Genomic DNA, 15162 nt, shown 5'->3' on the forward strand with positions numbered 1-15162 from the left:
TCATGTGGGAGGGGCTGTGCTTAAGCTACAGAGGAGGTTAAGGGGTCAGCACTGGTCCTGGGAGAGTAGGGCAGCCCCATTGGCACGAAGGGGTAACAGACAGCGAGCCTGTGCCCAGGATGTGCGCCAGAGAGGTCAAGGATCCAAGCACTGCAGCCTGCTCAGAGCGTGGCGAGGCCCAAACCCAGTAGCCAGGATGGGCTCTACCAGGCCCGTGCAACACCAGAAGAGCCAACAAATCTGCACGCCCCTCCTGACCAAGGAGCCACGTCTGCTGCCTTGAGGACGATGAGGGCAGACAGGGGGGCAGATGCAGAGGGCTCCCTTCGGGGGAGACTTTGGTCCTTTCTAGGTTGTCCGGGTTGCTGATATCATGTGTAAGAAGATGCGGTCTCCCCTGTAGCAGAGACAAAGCGCTTACAAAGCATGACCCTCAACAGATTCTCCTGGCCAAAGGAACCTGGACTCGAGTCGCTGGGCAGGTGTACACGGACGAGCACCCCAGGAATTCGTGGCTTCTGCTCACAGCCCCAGTCCAACGGGCCAGATTGTGCAGTCTATTGGGAAAAGCCATGCGAGGGGATGTCTATGCACTTGTCTGTATCCCAAGGATTCCCCACTAGGAAGCGGGGTTTGCTCATAGCTTTCAGGGGAGTCATGTCCCCTCCCCCTTTTTCTTTGTAGCTAGGTAGGGCAGGAGAGGAAGGGTGGCCCATGGATTAGGGCACCAGCCTAGGAAATGGGAGACATGGGGCTCAATTCCTGCTCTGCCACCAACTCCCTGTGTGACCACGGGCAAGGCACTTAGCCTCTCAGTGCCTCGGTTTCCCCATCTGTACAATGGGATAATAGCACTGCCTTGCCTCACAGGGATGGGTGAGGATAAATACATTAACTGGTCTACAGTGCTCGGACACTATAGTACTGGTGCTAGATAAGGACCTACAATAGACAGGCCCGATGTTTTTTTCCAGCATGTTTTTTCCAGATGGGAGCAGGGTGTGGACGACCCCTGGGAAGCCTGTGCAACTCGGACCCAGAGACAGACACCTCCAAGATAATCTACCTCACTGCGAATTGGGGACCCAACCTCACCCAGCTAGCTAGGTGCAGCCACGCTCCTGGCCGGTGTCTAGCACAGCTCCCTGATCCGGGTGGCTAGGGACATGCACTCCGCCTTCTCCCCAAGGAAATCTATAGCAGAGCCAGGTTAAAACACCTCTGGCCACGCTGACCAGGGAGTCAGTGCTGGAGCTCCGCACACAATGACTCAGCTATGATCCAGTGGCGGCTGGCGTGAGTCTGCTCCCAGAGCCTGGGCTGACGGTCACAGCTGCACGGAGGTGTTTGGGACAAGAAGATCTACAGGATGTCACACGGAGAAGGAGTCACAGCACCACAGAAATGCAGAGCTGGATGGGACCTGGCAAAGTCACCGAGTCGAGGCGCGACCAAGCGAACCCCGATACGACGGCTGCCCGTACCTTGATGAAGTCTATCAGGGTGTTGTAGACGTGAGCTCCTCTGGGCAGGAAAAAGCAGCTCCCGGGACTCAGCTCGTGGAAGAAAAACAATTCCTGCTCCTGGGGAGGGAATAAGAGAGGTCCCCTGAGCGCTGCACCGAGGGGGAGGCAGGACTCGGGGGGTCTACGCGCGATGACCCCCTACATGGGGGACTGGATCCAGGCTCCTAAGGACTAGGCCCGGCAGCTGGAAACAGCGGCAGGTTCAGAAGCCTCTTATGGGACCCATAAGGTGGCGACAGAGACTCGGGCTTCGTTGAGGCGGGAGAGACGTGGCACGGCAACGGAAGACAATGGCTTGCCCGTGCCCAAGCTCCGAAGGGAGCTGGGTCTTGCAGGGCACCTCTCCTACCCGAGGGGTCTCCAATCAGCAGGGCAGGTACTGATGGCTCCAGGCCTTCCGCGCCAACACTTCCATGCCCTTTGTCCCTTCCCTGTTCAGAACGGGGACAGTTTAGCCAGCGGGTTGGGTGGAACAAACACAGATGTAGCTGGCGCGACCCTGCCCGGGGGTGATCATGCCGACTCCTACCTTGCCAATCCTCCGGTGGTCCCGGCTAGCTGCCTCCTCCTGGAGCTGCTCCCACTCCTCCAGCCGTACGGGGCTGGGGAAGGAGATCCCATACACCCGCTGCAGAGACTCCAGAGCGGGGTCTCCTTTCCAGAAGGCGGAGGAGCTCTGTTGAGAAGGGGGAAAGAGAGCTAACACCACAGGAAGGGGCTGATAGAAGAGAGGGCTGAGCTCCACACTGGCTGGGGCAGGGTAACCTGGGATCAACACGCAACTCTACTGCCTACTCCTCCAGTGTCTCCAGAAAGGCAAAAGCTTCCGCTCCTCTCGGAACAGCACGGTCTAGTGGTTAGGGCTGGGAGTCTGGACTCCTGGGTTAGGTGCTATGGCGACGGGCTTGGTATAAAACACGAGGAGCCAGAGTCAAGAACAGAACCTGAAATGGACTCACTGGGTGACCTTGGGCAGCCACGCGCCTGCTCTGTGCCTCGATTTCCCCACCTGTAAAACAGGGATGGTACCTACTCCTTTTCTAAAGCACTTGGAGACCCTCTGACAAAGCCCAGCCTGTGTTCAGTGCAAAGCGTGACCATATCAGGCATTTAATATCAAAGTGCTCCACCCTCCTGCTGGAACTTTTACAGCTGGGGGGAAACTGAGGCACTGACTCCCCTAAATTCACACAGCTTGCCCAGTGGCAGAGCGATAACCCCCGCCACGCCATGCTCACTAGACCAGGCTCCCTCCCACCGGTGCCAGCAACTGAGCTTGGCTGGGGTTAGAACCAACCTTTAGGATCTTCAGTGCTCGGATCTTCCCTGTGTGCCTGACATGGGGACCTTCGCAAAGGTCGATTAACCCCCCGCACCTGGGAAAAGGAAAGGAGACAGGGGTTCAGAGTACAGACAGAGAGCCAGGAGCAGACAACAGGTGGGTCACAGGCAGATTGGCACCCCTGGGTCTAGGGGTGAGATGAGAAATGCCAGGCTGGAATGAGAGAGCAAAGGGGAAAGTCAGAAGACGCCCCAAATGGTCCGAAGGGGCCGATGACTTAGCATGTAAGCTCCACTTGTACAGCGCCTAACACAACAGGGTCACGGTCCGTGACTCGGGCTCTTAGGCACGACCACAATGCAACTGGCTCACATGAAGGGCACTCGTATGTCACCTCCACGGGTACAGGATCAGAACCTGGGCCAATGTCTGCGAGTGGATTCACTCCTCCCGCTCCCACCCAGCTGTGCAATTGGGCACGAGGGCAGGATCAGACCCTTAGCACTTTGTGCCCGTTCTGTCGCACTCCCTCCCATTATGATACCCGGACCCACAGCCCAGCCCACGGAGGCAGGGCCCAAGCCCCGGCATCATTCTTGCTTTCCAGCAGTGACAGTCGCCCCCATACCCCTGCATATGCCTTTCACAGGGAACGCCTGTACCAGCCAGCGGTGAGTTAGTTGCTGGGATTTTCCCGGCCACGCAGTGGGTACCAAGAAGTCATGGTGCCACCCAGATCTGGGCCTGAGCACAACTCAACTGCAGTGAAGCGTCAGGGCGTGGCCGTGCTGAAAGAGGGCGGAGCTGCAAAGGGTCACAGACACGGCATGGCGGGAAAAAAGTGTTCAATGGAGCTGGGTCGCCGAGGGGCACCCTACAAGCGCCATCTCGCCTTTCCGGGGGGGGGTTGGAAGTTGGTTTGTTAAGTTATGTTGGACAATCGCTACTGGTGGCAAAGGACGGTATGTGACCGTTGCAAACTAACCCACCCCGGGGAGCTCCTCGGTGGAAGTGCTGCTGCAGAACGGCTTGTTCGAAAACCACCGGAAATCAGTACAAACAGTTCCATGCACTGAAGCCTGACGGTGACGGTCGTGTAATCAGTGTACACGCAGCATGGCCAGCTGTCTGTATGAAGTGGGATTCAGATGGACACACACGTTTTCCTGACCACGTTAAGCACTGGGACACGGCTGGGGAGCAGGGCACTTTCACCCAGGGCCGTGTGTCTGGAGGAACAGGAGTCGCAGACCTCACCCTGCCCTGCACCCTGGGTGCGCCGGGGCAGTCACACGGACTGCAGGGCCCTTGCTCACCTGTACACCGTAGCAGTCGGTGACTTCACTTTCTCCTCGATCACCTGCAGCTTAAACTTGTTGTACTGGGGAAAGGAAAAGAGAAGAGCGTAGGGCCAGCGTTAATGATACAGCCCACGGACAACTAGCAGCTAATCTGCTCTGAGCTGTTGCTATTCATGTTTGTTATGACAGTGCCCAAGAATGGGGCCCTCTCGCGCCAGGGGCTGTACAGAGAAAGTATCGGACAGCCCCTGCCTCAAAGAGCTTCCAAGCTAAATGCCACTTACAGGAGCCCACAATTCTAGCACGCACATCCCTCCCACCATCTCCCCCCAGCAAGCTGCCTGGCCCATCAATGCAGCCAGCATGCTCCTCAGGACAGAGACTGGCTCTTCACTTGCTACGCAGTGTGCCAGGTAGGCATGTGGGGCTAGACACAGGCGTTCGAGGCAGGATGGCCCAGTGGTTAGAGTGCTAGTCTGGGACTTGAGAATACCTGCTCTGCCACAGACTCCCTGGTTGACCTTGGGCAAGTCACTTGTGGCCAGATTTTAAAAGGTCTTTTTGGCTCCTAACTGCAACTGAAATCAATCGGCGTTAAGTGCCCAAATACCATTAAAAAAAATCTAGGCCTCAGTCTCCCCATCAGTAAAATGGGGATAGCACTGCCCTGCCTCACAGGGGTGAGGATAAGCATAGCGAAGATGGCGAGGTGCTCAGGCAAGTTAGATATACAGATAACACCAGCTCTTACAAGAGGGCAGGGCTGGTTGGACTGAGAAGCGCTGGGGAGGATGACAGACGTACCCTGAACTGAGCGGGGGCAGGCAGCAGGAAGGCAGGTTATTAGCCCCGGGCCGGCTCACAGGGCAGCTCTGGAAACCAAGCAAGCCTCCCTGTGTACCCCAGAGGGGAAAGACCTACCCCAGGGGACGAAAGACGGCTCCTTCCTGGCCATGCCGTGTCTAGTCCCAAGGGATGGGGGCTCCCATCGCTTCTCGCAGGAGCTGCTGGGACTCCTGCAGGACCTATTAAGTGACACTATTTGCACGACTGTTTACTTGGCCCTGGGGTTCTGTGTTACTCCCACTCCCGCCCTGAAGCTGATCCTCAGGCCCTGCAGGGAGGGGGGGGCTGCTGAGAGCCATGACATATACGAACACGTCCGTCCACCTTAAATAGCTCCAGCAGGTCCTCTCGGGACACCTCCAGCCTCTCGAAGGGAAGCTTCTCTCGGACGATGGACTTGCACGCCTCCTCCAAGGCTGGGAGCTCGCTGCCCAGCACGGTCCTGCAGAGAGAGCGAGAGGTTTTTAAAAGCCCCGGTTACAGAAGAACTGAGCCGTGACTGCAGATCCCGGCAGGCGGCCAGAGTGCGCGCGTGGCCTTAGCAATGCGTCTTCACCCCCACGTTTGCACCCATTCCCCATGCACTGCCAGGAAAGGACCCAGGGACAACGCTTGGCAAAGGCCAGACATTGGTGTAACGGCCAGGGGGCTCCAGGGAAGCAGAGGCAGGTATGGTGCTGCCGACTCAGCCTAGCGGCGTGGAGCACTTCATGCTAGTTTATCCCAGGATGCCACCTAGTGGAAGCGAAATCAAACAAGCCCATGTGACAACGGCAACTCGGTTTCATAGAGTTTAAGGCCAGATGGGACCATTAGATCTAGGGATGTAAATATTGTTTAAAAAAGTACCCGTTTAAAGTATTCCAATGATATTGGTTCACCGTTTAATCGTTAACCAGTTCAGCCAGTAGAAGGGGGCGCAGCGCCGTCCGCACCCGGAGAAGACTGGTTGCACGCGAGTGGGGTGTGCGTGTGAGGTCCCGGGAGCCAGGGCAGAGGGGGCGGGGGAGGGGGGCCACGTGCAGCAGAACTCGCCCAGGCTTTTCTGCCCGGTCTCATGCTTCCCCCGTTCCCATGCTTTGGTCTGCAGCGCCTGGCACAATGAGCCCAGTGCAGGCAGCAGCCGCCGCCGAGTTCGGGGAAGGCAGCAGGGATTTGGGGGCTCATCAGCAACTGGAACACACTCGACTACAGCAGGAGCATCCCAGCTGAGGCTCCCCCTACGTGGGTGGGCACATGCTGCCCGGCACGCTTCCCAGCAGCGACCGGCCCGGCAGCACCTGACTTACCAATCTGTTTTAAACATTAACTGCAATATAGTAACGGTAAGACTAATACTTGTCAGTTAACCGTTTTTAATATATTACATCGCTGATCGGATCACCTAGTCCGATCTGCACAGCACCAGCCAGCGAATTCACCCAGACGCCCCTGTACTGAGCCCAGCTAAAGCGTTTCAGTCCACAGGAGACTCAGCGGAGCCACGGGGAGAGAACAGAAGGGGCAGATGTACCAGAGGCTCCTGCTACGGCAGGGAATGGATGAGGTGAGATCATAGGCGCTGACTTTTGGTTTTGCCGGTGGGGGCCCCACATGGCTCTGCCCCTCCCCCAAGGTCCCACCCCCACTCCGCCTCTCTCTGCTTCCCCTTCCTGGTGACTCTGTCTAGCCCCCCACCCACTCACTCAAAACAGCAGAGGAAGTTCCCCCTCCTCAGGGTAGGAAGCGTTGCCTAGTGGTTAAGGCACAGGCCCGGGGCTCAGGTGTTCCGGGTTTGATTCTCTGCTCTGCCACAGATTCCCTGCTTAGCCTCGGGAAAGTCACTTCACCTCTGGGTGCCCTAGATCCCACCTTCCAAATAGGAATTGTATTTCCCTGCCTCCTAGTATTTCCCTGCCTCCTAGGTTAAATCTATTCATGGCTGTGTGGTGATGGGGGCAACAGAGGTATTAAAGTTTTGACATTCGCAGCATCCCCTGGCAAGGAGTTCCACAGATTGACTGTGTTGCGTGAAGAAAGACTTCCTTTTGTTTGTTTCCTATCAGCTCTAAGGTGATTAAGGTCTATTTCCAGTAGATACAAATGTGATCACCTTTTTCCAATGGCAGTGTGCTTTCTTTTCCTATTAAGTTACTCAGTAAATAGAAATAAAGTCTTAAATATTGTTATCTATTTACATAATGCATTTGATCTTTCTCCAGCCCAAACGAAAACACACTCCAGTTCAAGGTATTAACGATGTAAAGATTCAAAACATAAAAACGAATTTAAAAGTTGAACTTGCATTTACAAATGACTGATTTAAAAGCTTCCTTTAGTTCTGGAAACAGTTCAGTTTTATAATGTAATATAGAAATCCCGAGTGTGTAGCTACAGTGACCCAACTGGATGACTCTTAACTGTGCCTTAACGAAAATATAATATGACACTATCCAGACGCCATCAGGCCTTCCGCCGGGATGCCCACCTAGGCTTCCCTGGCCCCTCTTACCGGCCCGCCAGGTACATGTCGTAGAAGAAGCCGCTCTCTGTGCTGGGCCCGTGACAAAGCAGCGCTCCGTAGAATCGCTCCGCTGCCACTCCAAGGACGTGGGCGCTGGAGTGCCAGAAAACCTGGGGAGGGAAGAGACCTGGGGTCACGTGGATGGCCCGCCGCACCCCACATGGCGCTGGCCTGTTGGGATCCCAGCTCCAATGATGACTCAGAGTGCTGGCTTAATCCAGACACCCTGCAGCCTCTCACATATGGGGTGCCTGCTTGTTTAGAGAGGGAGCCCAAAGTCCCTCATTAGCTGTCTTTAGGGGGCCTGCCTGTTCCCAGGAGGCAGTGTTATCTAGTGGATAGAGCACTGGACTGGGGACTGAGGACTCGTGTGTTCTATTTCCACCTCTACTGCTGGGTAATATCAGGCAAGTCACTTCAGCCACTCTGTGCCTCATTTTCCCATCTGTAAAATGGGGACAATGATATTGATTGCTTTTGTAAAGCGTTTTTAGATTAAGGATGAAAAACGCTACAGAAGAGCTGGGACTATTCTATTTATTATACACGCTGTATCTTCTCCCTTTGGGTTAGCTTCAGCCACTATTTGCTTTTCTGCTCTGCCCAATTCCTTGCCCTTATCCCTGGCCTGGCTGACTCCTGTCAACCAAAACTTGAGCGGCTGATTTTTCAGCCTTTTGCATCTGTGCTTTTGCCAGTGCAGTTTATGCCAGTCAGATACCAAAGTGCAGGAGCCATTGGCTAGTCCAGCATCTCAGCGACATGCATTGCAATGCATAAGAGTGTAAAATGGGCCAGCCGGGCCACCGCCTCCCACAGCTCCCATTGGCCGGGAACCGCAAACCGCGGCCACTGGGAGCTGCGAGCGGCCGTACCCGCGGGTGCTCAGATAAACAAAGCATCTCGCGGCTCGCCAGGGGCTTACCAAGTTTGGGAACCACTGTTTTAGAGCATGGTTGGGAGAGATGCTTCTGCAAAGGACAGTTAAAAAGATCAAACCCCGCTTCCTTGGTGACCCCTACACTCCAGCAGGTGCATTAATGCAGTGGTTCTCAACCAGGGGTACATGTATCCCTGGGGGTATGCAGAGAGGTACATCAACTCATCTTGATATTTGCCTAGTTTTACAAACAGGCTACATATAAAGCGAAGTCAATAGAAACTAAAATGTCATACAATGACTTGTTTATGTCACTCTATATATTATGCACTGAAATGGAAGAACAGTATTTATATTCCAATTGTTTTATTTTATAATTACAGGGTAACGAAGAAAGTCAGCAATTTGTCAGTAATAATGTGATGTGACACTTTTGTATTTTTTTCTTGTCTGATTTTGGAAGCAAATAGTTTTTAAGTGAGGTGAAACGTGGGGGTATGCAAGACAAAGGAGACTCTAGAAAGGGGTACAGTCGGCTGGAAAGGTTGAGAACTATGGCATTAAAGGGACAGAAACTAGAAGCCACAGAAACGGCCCAGATTAGCCACTGTCCAGGCTCCCTTTTCCTACCACCAGAGGGCTCCTTCCCCACAACTAAACACCAATTTACCTACTTTGTCACTAGATTTAGCGACGTTTTTGTTTCCCTAGCGAGAAAATAAGTGTCAAAGTGACCAGTGACAAATCTTAGCAACTTTTACTGCCAATGACAATGACATTCGGAGAAAGACATCACCACTATGTATAGTCACAGAATCATTGACAAGCAGCTTGATAGTGTTAATAAAATCCATTCCGGGCTCTTCTTACTACAATCTGTTGGACACCAAGTCAATGTCATTACGTCTCAACTGAGCATGTCCTCGGAAGGAATTGCGTTCCAAGGCTGCTTGGGCTGAGGCCACTGCTATCTGCAGGCAAGGAAAATATGTTTGTGGAGGCTAATTAAATACTTTGCTAAAGCCAGGCGCACTTTGGTGAGAGTTGCACATTAGCCAGGGGTTGTTTTTACCCAAATGGTCTTTCTCGCTGCTCCGTAGTAGGTAGCGCAGCCTGTGATGCAGGGTACAATGGCTAATGAAGCGGACAGGGCAGGGGAGACAGGTTAGCCAGCGAGGAGAGCCGCACGGATGGAAGGTGGGGTGGGATGAGACAGGGCCATGTGCCCCAATGGGGCAGGGAAAGGAGGGGCACCACGCCTCCAGGGAGGAAGCCCTTACTGCAGGATCAAAGGTGGAGTTAGCTTGATTTTGGCTTGGCCTGGGGTTAGCTGCCCAGCTGGGTTTTCAGAAATCAAACTCTGGGAGCAGGGGGAAGGGATCTGGCTAGTGGATTTTTGTTTTTAAATCTACTTTCTTGGCTCCCTGCAGCACCCAGCTCAGGTCAGGCGAATGCCTTCCTCCCCCTGGCTCTGGGCCCTCCCTTTCACTAACCTGTCGGCTCTATTAACACTATTGTGCTGCAGGAGAGAGATCACTTGATCATTGCCTCTTAGGTTCACTCCCTCTGGGGCACCTGGCATTGGCCACGGTCGGTAGACAGGATACTGGGCTAGATGGACCTTTGGTCTGACCCGGTACGGCCGTTCTTATGTTCTTATGCTTGTGAATGATTTTGTGACTATACTCACCTGGGCATGCGCACTTGTGTGTTTATAATTCTCTGTCGACTTCCTACTATGTGGATGTTTAGTGACATTTTTGACTCCTTTTGAGAGCTTAGACACTACATTTAGCGACTTTTCAAGGTCTGTCTGGTGACTTCCAACTATGTGGAGCTGGCAACACTGCGCCAGATATCACTCACCGCCTGCCCCTCTGGAGAATCAAAGCCCAGGAATTCCAAGGCGGCACTGCTTTCCAGAGGGCGATCCAGGTCGTACAGAGCCCCGTTCACCCTGGCAGTCACTGCCCCCTCGGCCAGGCCCTTGCTGGGAAGGAGAGAGGTGACAGAACACACTTCAGTACAGGACACATGACCGGCCAGTCAGACGGGGGATTTAGCGCTGGGGAAGGGGCTCTGGAGCCAGGTCTCTGGCCCAATTACAGCCCAGGGAGAATAAGGGTATCTGCGCAGTGAGTTCGCCCCCTGCACACTGCGCCCCCCCCACCACCACCACACACACACACGGAGCTAGAGGGATTATGTCTCCAAGACCCACTCACACCTGGACCCTCTCTGCTGAGGCTACCAGCAAGGAGCCAGTTAGCACCAGCTCCGAGAATGGGCTCTGCGGCCTGGACACCCGCCCGCTACAGCTGGCCAACCCATTTCTCGTCAAGCCACTACTCCTCGGTGAGGTGCTCTGCCCACCCTAGTGGGGGCTGCCGGGGCAAAAGCAGAGGCTGCACACTCACCCCAGCCAGGGGAAGTCCCCCCAACTTATGGGCCCCCACGCGTGCAGTTCCCCAGGCAGCAGCGGATTGCACCTGGGCCCTCTGGTTTTAGAAGCACAAACTGTCTCTACACCAGGAGCTAAAAGACCCAGCCACGGTGCTGCGGGCTCCATGTGGGACAGCCATCATTGCTGGGGGGGAGAGAGCGCCACACTGAGCAGGTGTGAGTTACAGTAACAACGTTCGGGGTGTGGGAGGCGGGTTCGAAGGAGGGAGTCAGGTGCCCAAATCCCACTGAACAGAGTCCAGCTGAGCGTAGCCAAACCTGACCCCTAGGGGCAATGGACTCGATGGCCCATCCCCAGCATTTGCAAACCAGCGGAACAACGGGGCTGGAGTCTCTCGCAGCCGTTCTCGGTTCCCTGCCCTAAGGCAAACCTAGGGGTTGAAAGGGTTTTGAAAGCAGACAACCGTTCATAGGAAGAAAACGTGCAATGGCACCCAGTACCCGATTTGTGATGCCACGTGATACGGCGTGGTTCTTAGGGACTCTCCTTCCACCTGCTGGCCATCGGGCAGGGAGATCCGGATTGGCCCACCTGCCTTCTGCGCCCGGTCTGCACATCGCTCGTCGTAGGCAGCCTTTAGCTTCTCGTACAAACAGAGCCGCTCAGCGAGGTGGGGTAAGAGAGCGCCTGCCTGGAAAAGAGCCACAGTGGGATTGGAGGAAGTTCATGACAGGAGTGGGGTCTAGCGGGTAGAAGATGGGCGTGGGAGTCAGGACTCCTGAGTTCTCTCTTCCCAGCTCCGGCAAGGAAACAAGACAGAGTGGCTTGAGCTGGAGGGGACTGGGAGTCAGGACTCCTGGGGTTCCTCTCCCAGCTCTTGTTGGAGGAGCGCTGTTGAGTGGTTAGAGCAGGGGGTGCATAGAATCATAGGACTGGAAGGGATCTCGAGAGTCTTCCGGTCCAGTCCCCTGCACTCATGGGGGAACTAAATCTTGTGCGTTGGGAGGGGGGTGAGAGGGATGCCGGGGCATTCTGTACAGCTCTGAGCACGATGGGCCCCCAGCTCTGTTGGAGCTCAGTGGTTTGAGCATTGGCCGGCTAAACCCAGGGTTGTGAGTTCAATCCTTGAGGGAGCCACTTAGGGAACTGGGGCAAAAAATCTGTCTGGGGATTGGTCCTGCTTTGAGCAGGGGGTTGGACTAGATGACCTCCTGAGGTCCCGTCCAACCCTGATATTCTATGGTGCCCCTGAGAGACCCACAGTCCCATAGGGGGCACTTGCAGGGGCACCAGGGCTTCTGCAATACAGCGCACCCTCCCAAGGGGACAACAACACGCTCACTGGCCCAGGCAACCCCCTGCCAGCCGCGTCTGCGGGGGTCACCGCAGCAGAAATCAGGTCCCAAGAAAAAGCTAAAACAACCCAACCACCCAGGCAGCTTGGCCAAGCCCCACGGAGCTCCCCGGGGAGGGGGCACGTTCCCTGCCCGCCCCATAGCCCACCCCGGTTCCCCTGCTAGCCCCCACAGCTTGCACAGGGCCACACCCAGGCGCAGCAGAGAGAAGTGGGGCAGCAGGGAGGTTTCCCGCTGCAATGCAAAGCCGGACGGACCTGGTACCACCTGCGGCTCACGCCAGGGCCCTTCCCGGCCAGGAGCGTCCCCCAGGCCGAGAGGAGCCGCATGGCCCCCCTGGCTTCCTGCAGCAGGCAGGGAAATAACCCCGCCTCCCTCGCCTGCGGGCTGGGCAGAGGCGGGCCCGGCCGAGATGATTGGCTGCTCCTTGCGGCCAATCACTTCGCACCGGGGCTTCCCGAGCGGCCCGTCCTGCAAATGCGCGGCGAGGGGCCGTTCCCGGGGCGGAGATGCGCCCGCGCGCCGCGCAGGCCGCTTGCGTCTGCGCCACGGCGCGGCCCCGCGCTGCGCTCCCGCTGCACGCGCCCGCTGGGAGCCGGCCCCTGTCACTCACCGGCTGCAAGGCCCCAAATCCCAGCATGACTCCAGCTGCGCTCTGTGTCTCACCCCCATGGTCCCAGGGTGCTGGGGGGGAAAGGAGATTTGCAATCTAGAAAGAAAACAAGAGGCATGTTCAAATCCATACCCTGGACTCGGACAACCCCATCGGTGGCTTAATTTTTAACAGGTGCATTGCTCCCTCTGGCATCATCAAAATGTAATAAGCAATAATAAATCCCCTTGCGGCCTCGCCTTTGCGCTCTTTAAAAAACGGTTAAAATAATCTACATCAAAATAATCACGTCGGAACATATATTTTGCCTACCGTTGTTAGAACAACAAAGATCAACCTGTGGAACTCCTTGCCAGAGGATGGTGTGAAGGCCAAGACACTAACAGGGTTCAAAAAAGAACTAGATAAATTCATGGATAGGGTCCATCAATGGTTAATAGCCATTGTTGGACCGGGATGGTGTCCCTAGCCTCTGTTTGCCAGAAGCTGGGAATGGGCGACAGGGGATGGATCTCTTGATGATCACCTGTTCTGTTCATTCCCTCTGAAGCACCTGGCATTGACCACTGTCGGAAGACAGGATACCGGGCTAGATGGACCTTTGGTCTGATCCAGTGTGGCCGTTCTTATGTTCTTATGAGATTAATTAAATAAAGGGGAAAGATTAGAGGGAGCCGCCCCCCCCCCCCCAGTTTACTTTTTAGATGTATAAATCAGGATTCAGAAACACCTGTATGGAACACACTACAATCTATTCCACTTTGCTCTACTCTGACACATACTTAAAAATACAGCAAAGCCCCACGCCAAACTGAATAACCAGACACAGAAATAAACCACCTTTCCCATTTTTCTTTAAGTATCTCCCCTCCCAGCAATTCTTGCAGCTTCAGCAGCTCTCTTGAGAAGACATGACAGCACTTGTCTGGTCAGTTTCCTTGGTTTGTGGGTCTTCCACAACAATGTAAGAGAAAGAAAAAATAAAAGGGAAATGTGGTTATTAAATCACAAAAATGGGCAGGGAATATGGGGTGGGGATTGCCTACCAGTACTGTCAACCCTAAGAATTCAAAAATTGTGACTCAGTTCCCCCTTTCCCCAAATAACACAATATTGTCTTATAGAAGTCACAGGATTTTCAAAAATAATACATGTGGGGGTGCTTTTTATTCACCTTCGGGTTTTTTTCCACGACCATGGAGGGTAGATACTTTTTTTTTTTTATTCTTCTTCAAACCAAAGCTGAGATTCTGACACAGTCACATAAATCCAGGAGCTGTGGCATTAAGAAAAGACACCAAATATCACAAAAAATGATAAAAATTGTCCATTGGCAACACTGTAAGGTACCGGAAATTACTCATACTATTACTTTTAGATTGGCTAGATTTCAAATGGACAGTGTTCCTTTAAACTTCAGGGCTGAAATTTTCAATACTGCCAAAAGGGATCGTCCAACTGGGCACCCAAATCTTTCAGTTTTGTCCAAATTTCTCATATAGGATTACATATCAAGTAACCTCAAAAACTAACCAGGGATCTACATGGCTCTGTGGCATATTACAGCGACTGGCAATTTCCCACTGAAACTTTTTGCAACAAAAAATGGCCTTTTTTTGTGCTAAGTTTTCATTTAGTTCAAAGTTCTATGGGTTTTCAAGGGAAAATCAACCGTCAAAACACGTTTTGATTTTGAAAAATGACAGTGTTTTGGTTTACTATTCAAAAAGTTCTACCCATAAAATATGAACATCAACAAAAAATAACCCCCAAACCACACACACAAAAAGCCCAAACAACCGTACGCACAATTTTTTTGTTCCATTCAAAAAATATTTGCAGAAAATACTTACCATTTCCTGAACAGCTCTATGGCATTACTAATAAAAAGGATGAGCTTGAAGAAATTCCAGAAGCCAGTGAAAGCACAGGGGGTTCGGAGGAGGTTTTAGCAGAGGCAGGTTCTAAGAATAAATAAGATCTTCAATTCATTAACACTAGATCACCTCTGCTACCCTAATCCTGCCATGAGCAACACATAGGTCTGCCCATTCTGAGCCCATGGCAGGATCAGGGCCTACTTTTTATGATGTATAACTTAAAGCCTCTTTTTTGTGCAAATCTAATCAAGGCTCCAGCTGCCTCTGTCATAAATTACAAAAAGAAAATCAAGTTAGACAGCCAGCAAAACACAAAAACGCTCTTCCCTCTGCAGATCTAACCTTCAGACTCCACTCTGTGCAGCAGCACATGCAAATAGATACCGTCCAGCATGGCCTGAAGATCAACCGACCAGGGCTATTTTGGGTCATAGATTGGGAGGTAGCATGTTCCATATCCCCTTAGACTGAACACTCTATTCCTAGTCCCTCCTCTTTTAAAGTATGGCAGATCCCCTGATTGCAATGTGCAACAGGTCATCAGGAGCTGGTACTCTCCCAAGGCCCTGATT

The 15162-nt window shown here is 53.5% G+C and overlaps 1 protein-coding gene across 4 annotated transcripts in view; it reads right to left on the reverse strand.

Annotated features, from left to right (window-relative positions):
* TARS2 (threonyl-tRNA synthetase 2, mitochondrial) overlaps window positions 1-14686 on the reverse strand; it is a 32713-nt gene extending 18027 nt beyond the window's left edge. For 2 of the 4 annotated variants that reach the window (XM_065573739.1, XM_065573740.1), the window contains exons 1-11: window positions 13885-13967; window positions 13551-13661; window positions 12711-12806; window positions 11243-11433; window positions 10205-10328; window positions 7447-7568; window positions 5280-5397; window positions 4125-4189; window positions 2824-2902; window positions 2056-2202; window positions 1485-1583 (exon numbers count right to left, since the gene is read on the reverse strand). In XM_065573739.1, the coding sequence (XP_065429811.1) occupies window positions 1485-1583; window positions 2056-2202; window positions 2824-2902; window positions 4125-4189; window positions 5280-5397; window positions 7447-7568; window positions 10205-10328; window positions 11243-11433; window positions 12711-12806; window positions 13551-13559 (1050 nt within the window). In that variant the 5' untranslated portion in view covers window positions 13560-13661; window positions 13885-13967. Of the gene's footprint in view, window positions 1-1484; window positions 1584-2055; window positions 2203-2823; window positions 2903-4124; window positions 4190-5279; window positions 5398-7446; window positions 7569-10204; window positions 10329-11242; window positions 11434-12354; window positions 12647-12710; window positions 12807-13550; window positions 13662-13884; window positions 13987-14563 lie in introns of those variants that run through there. The other 2 variants (XM_042843315.2, XM_024107000.3) reach the window with 2 other exon arrangements.
* Between the last annotated feature and the right edge of the window lie 476 nt (window positions 14687-15162).

This window comes from Chrysemys picta, chromosome 20 (genome assembly GCF_011386835.1).
Source record: "Chrysemys picta bellii isolate R12L10 chromosome 20, ASM1138683v2, whole genome shotgun sequence".
NCBI classification, from domain to species: Eukaryota; Metazoa; Chordata; order Testudines; family Emydidae; genus Chrysemys; species Chrysemys picta.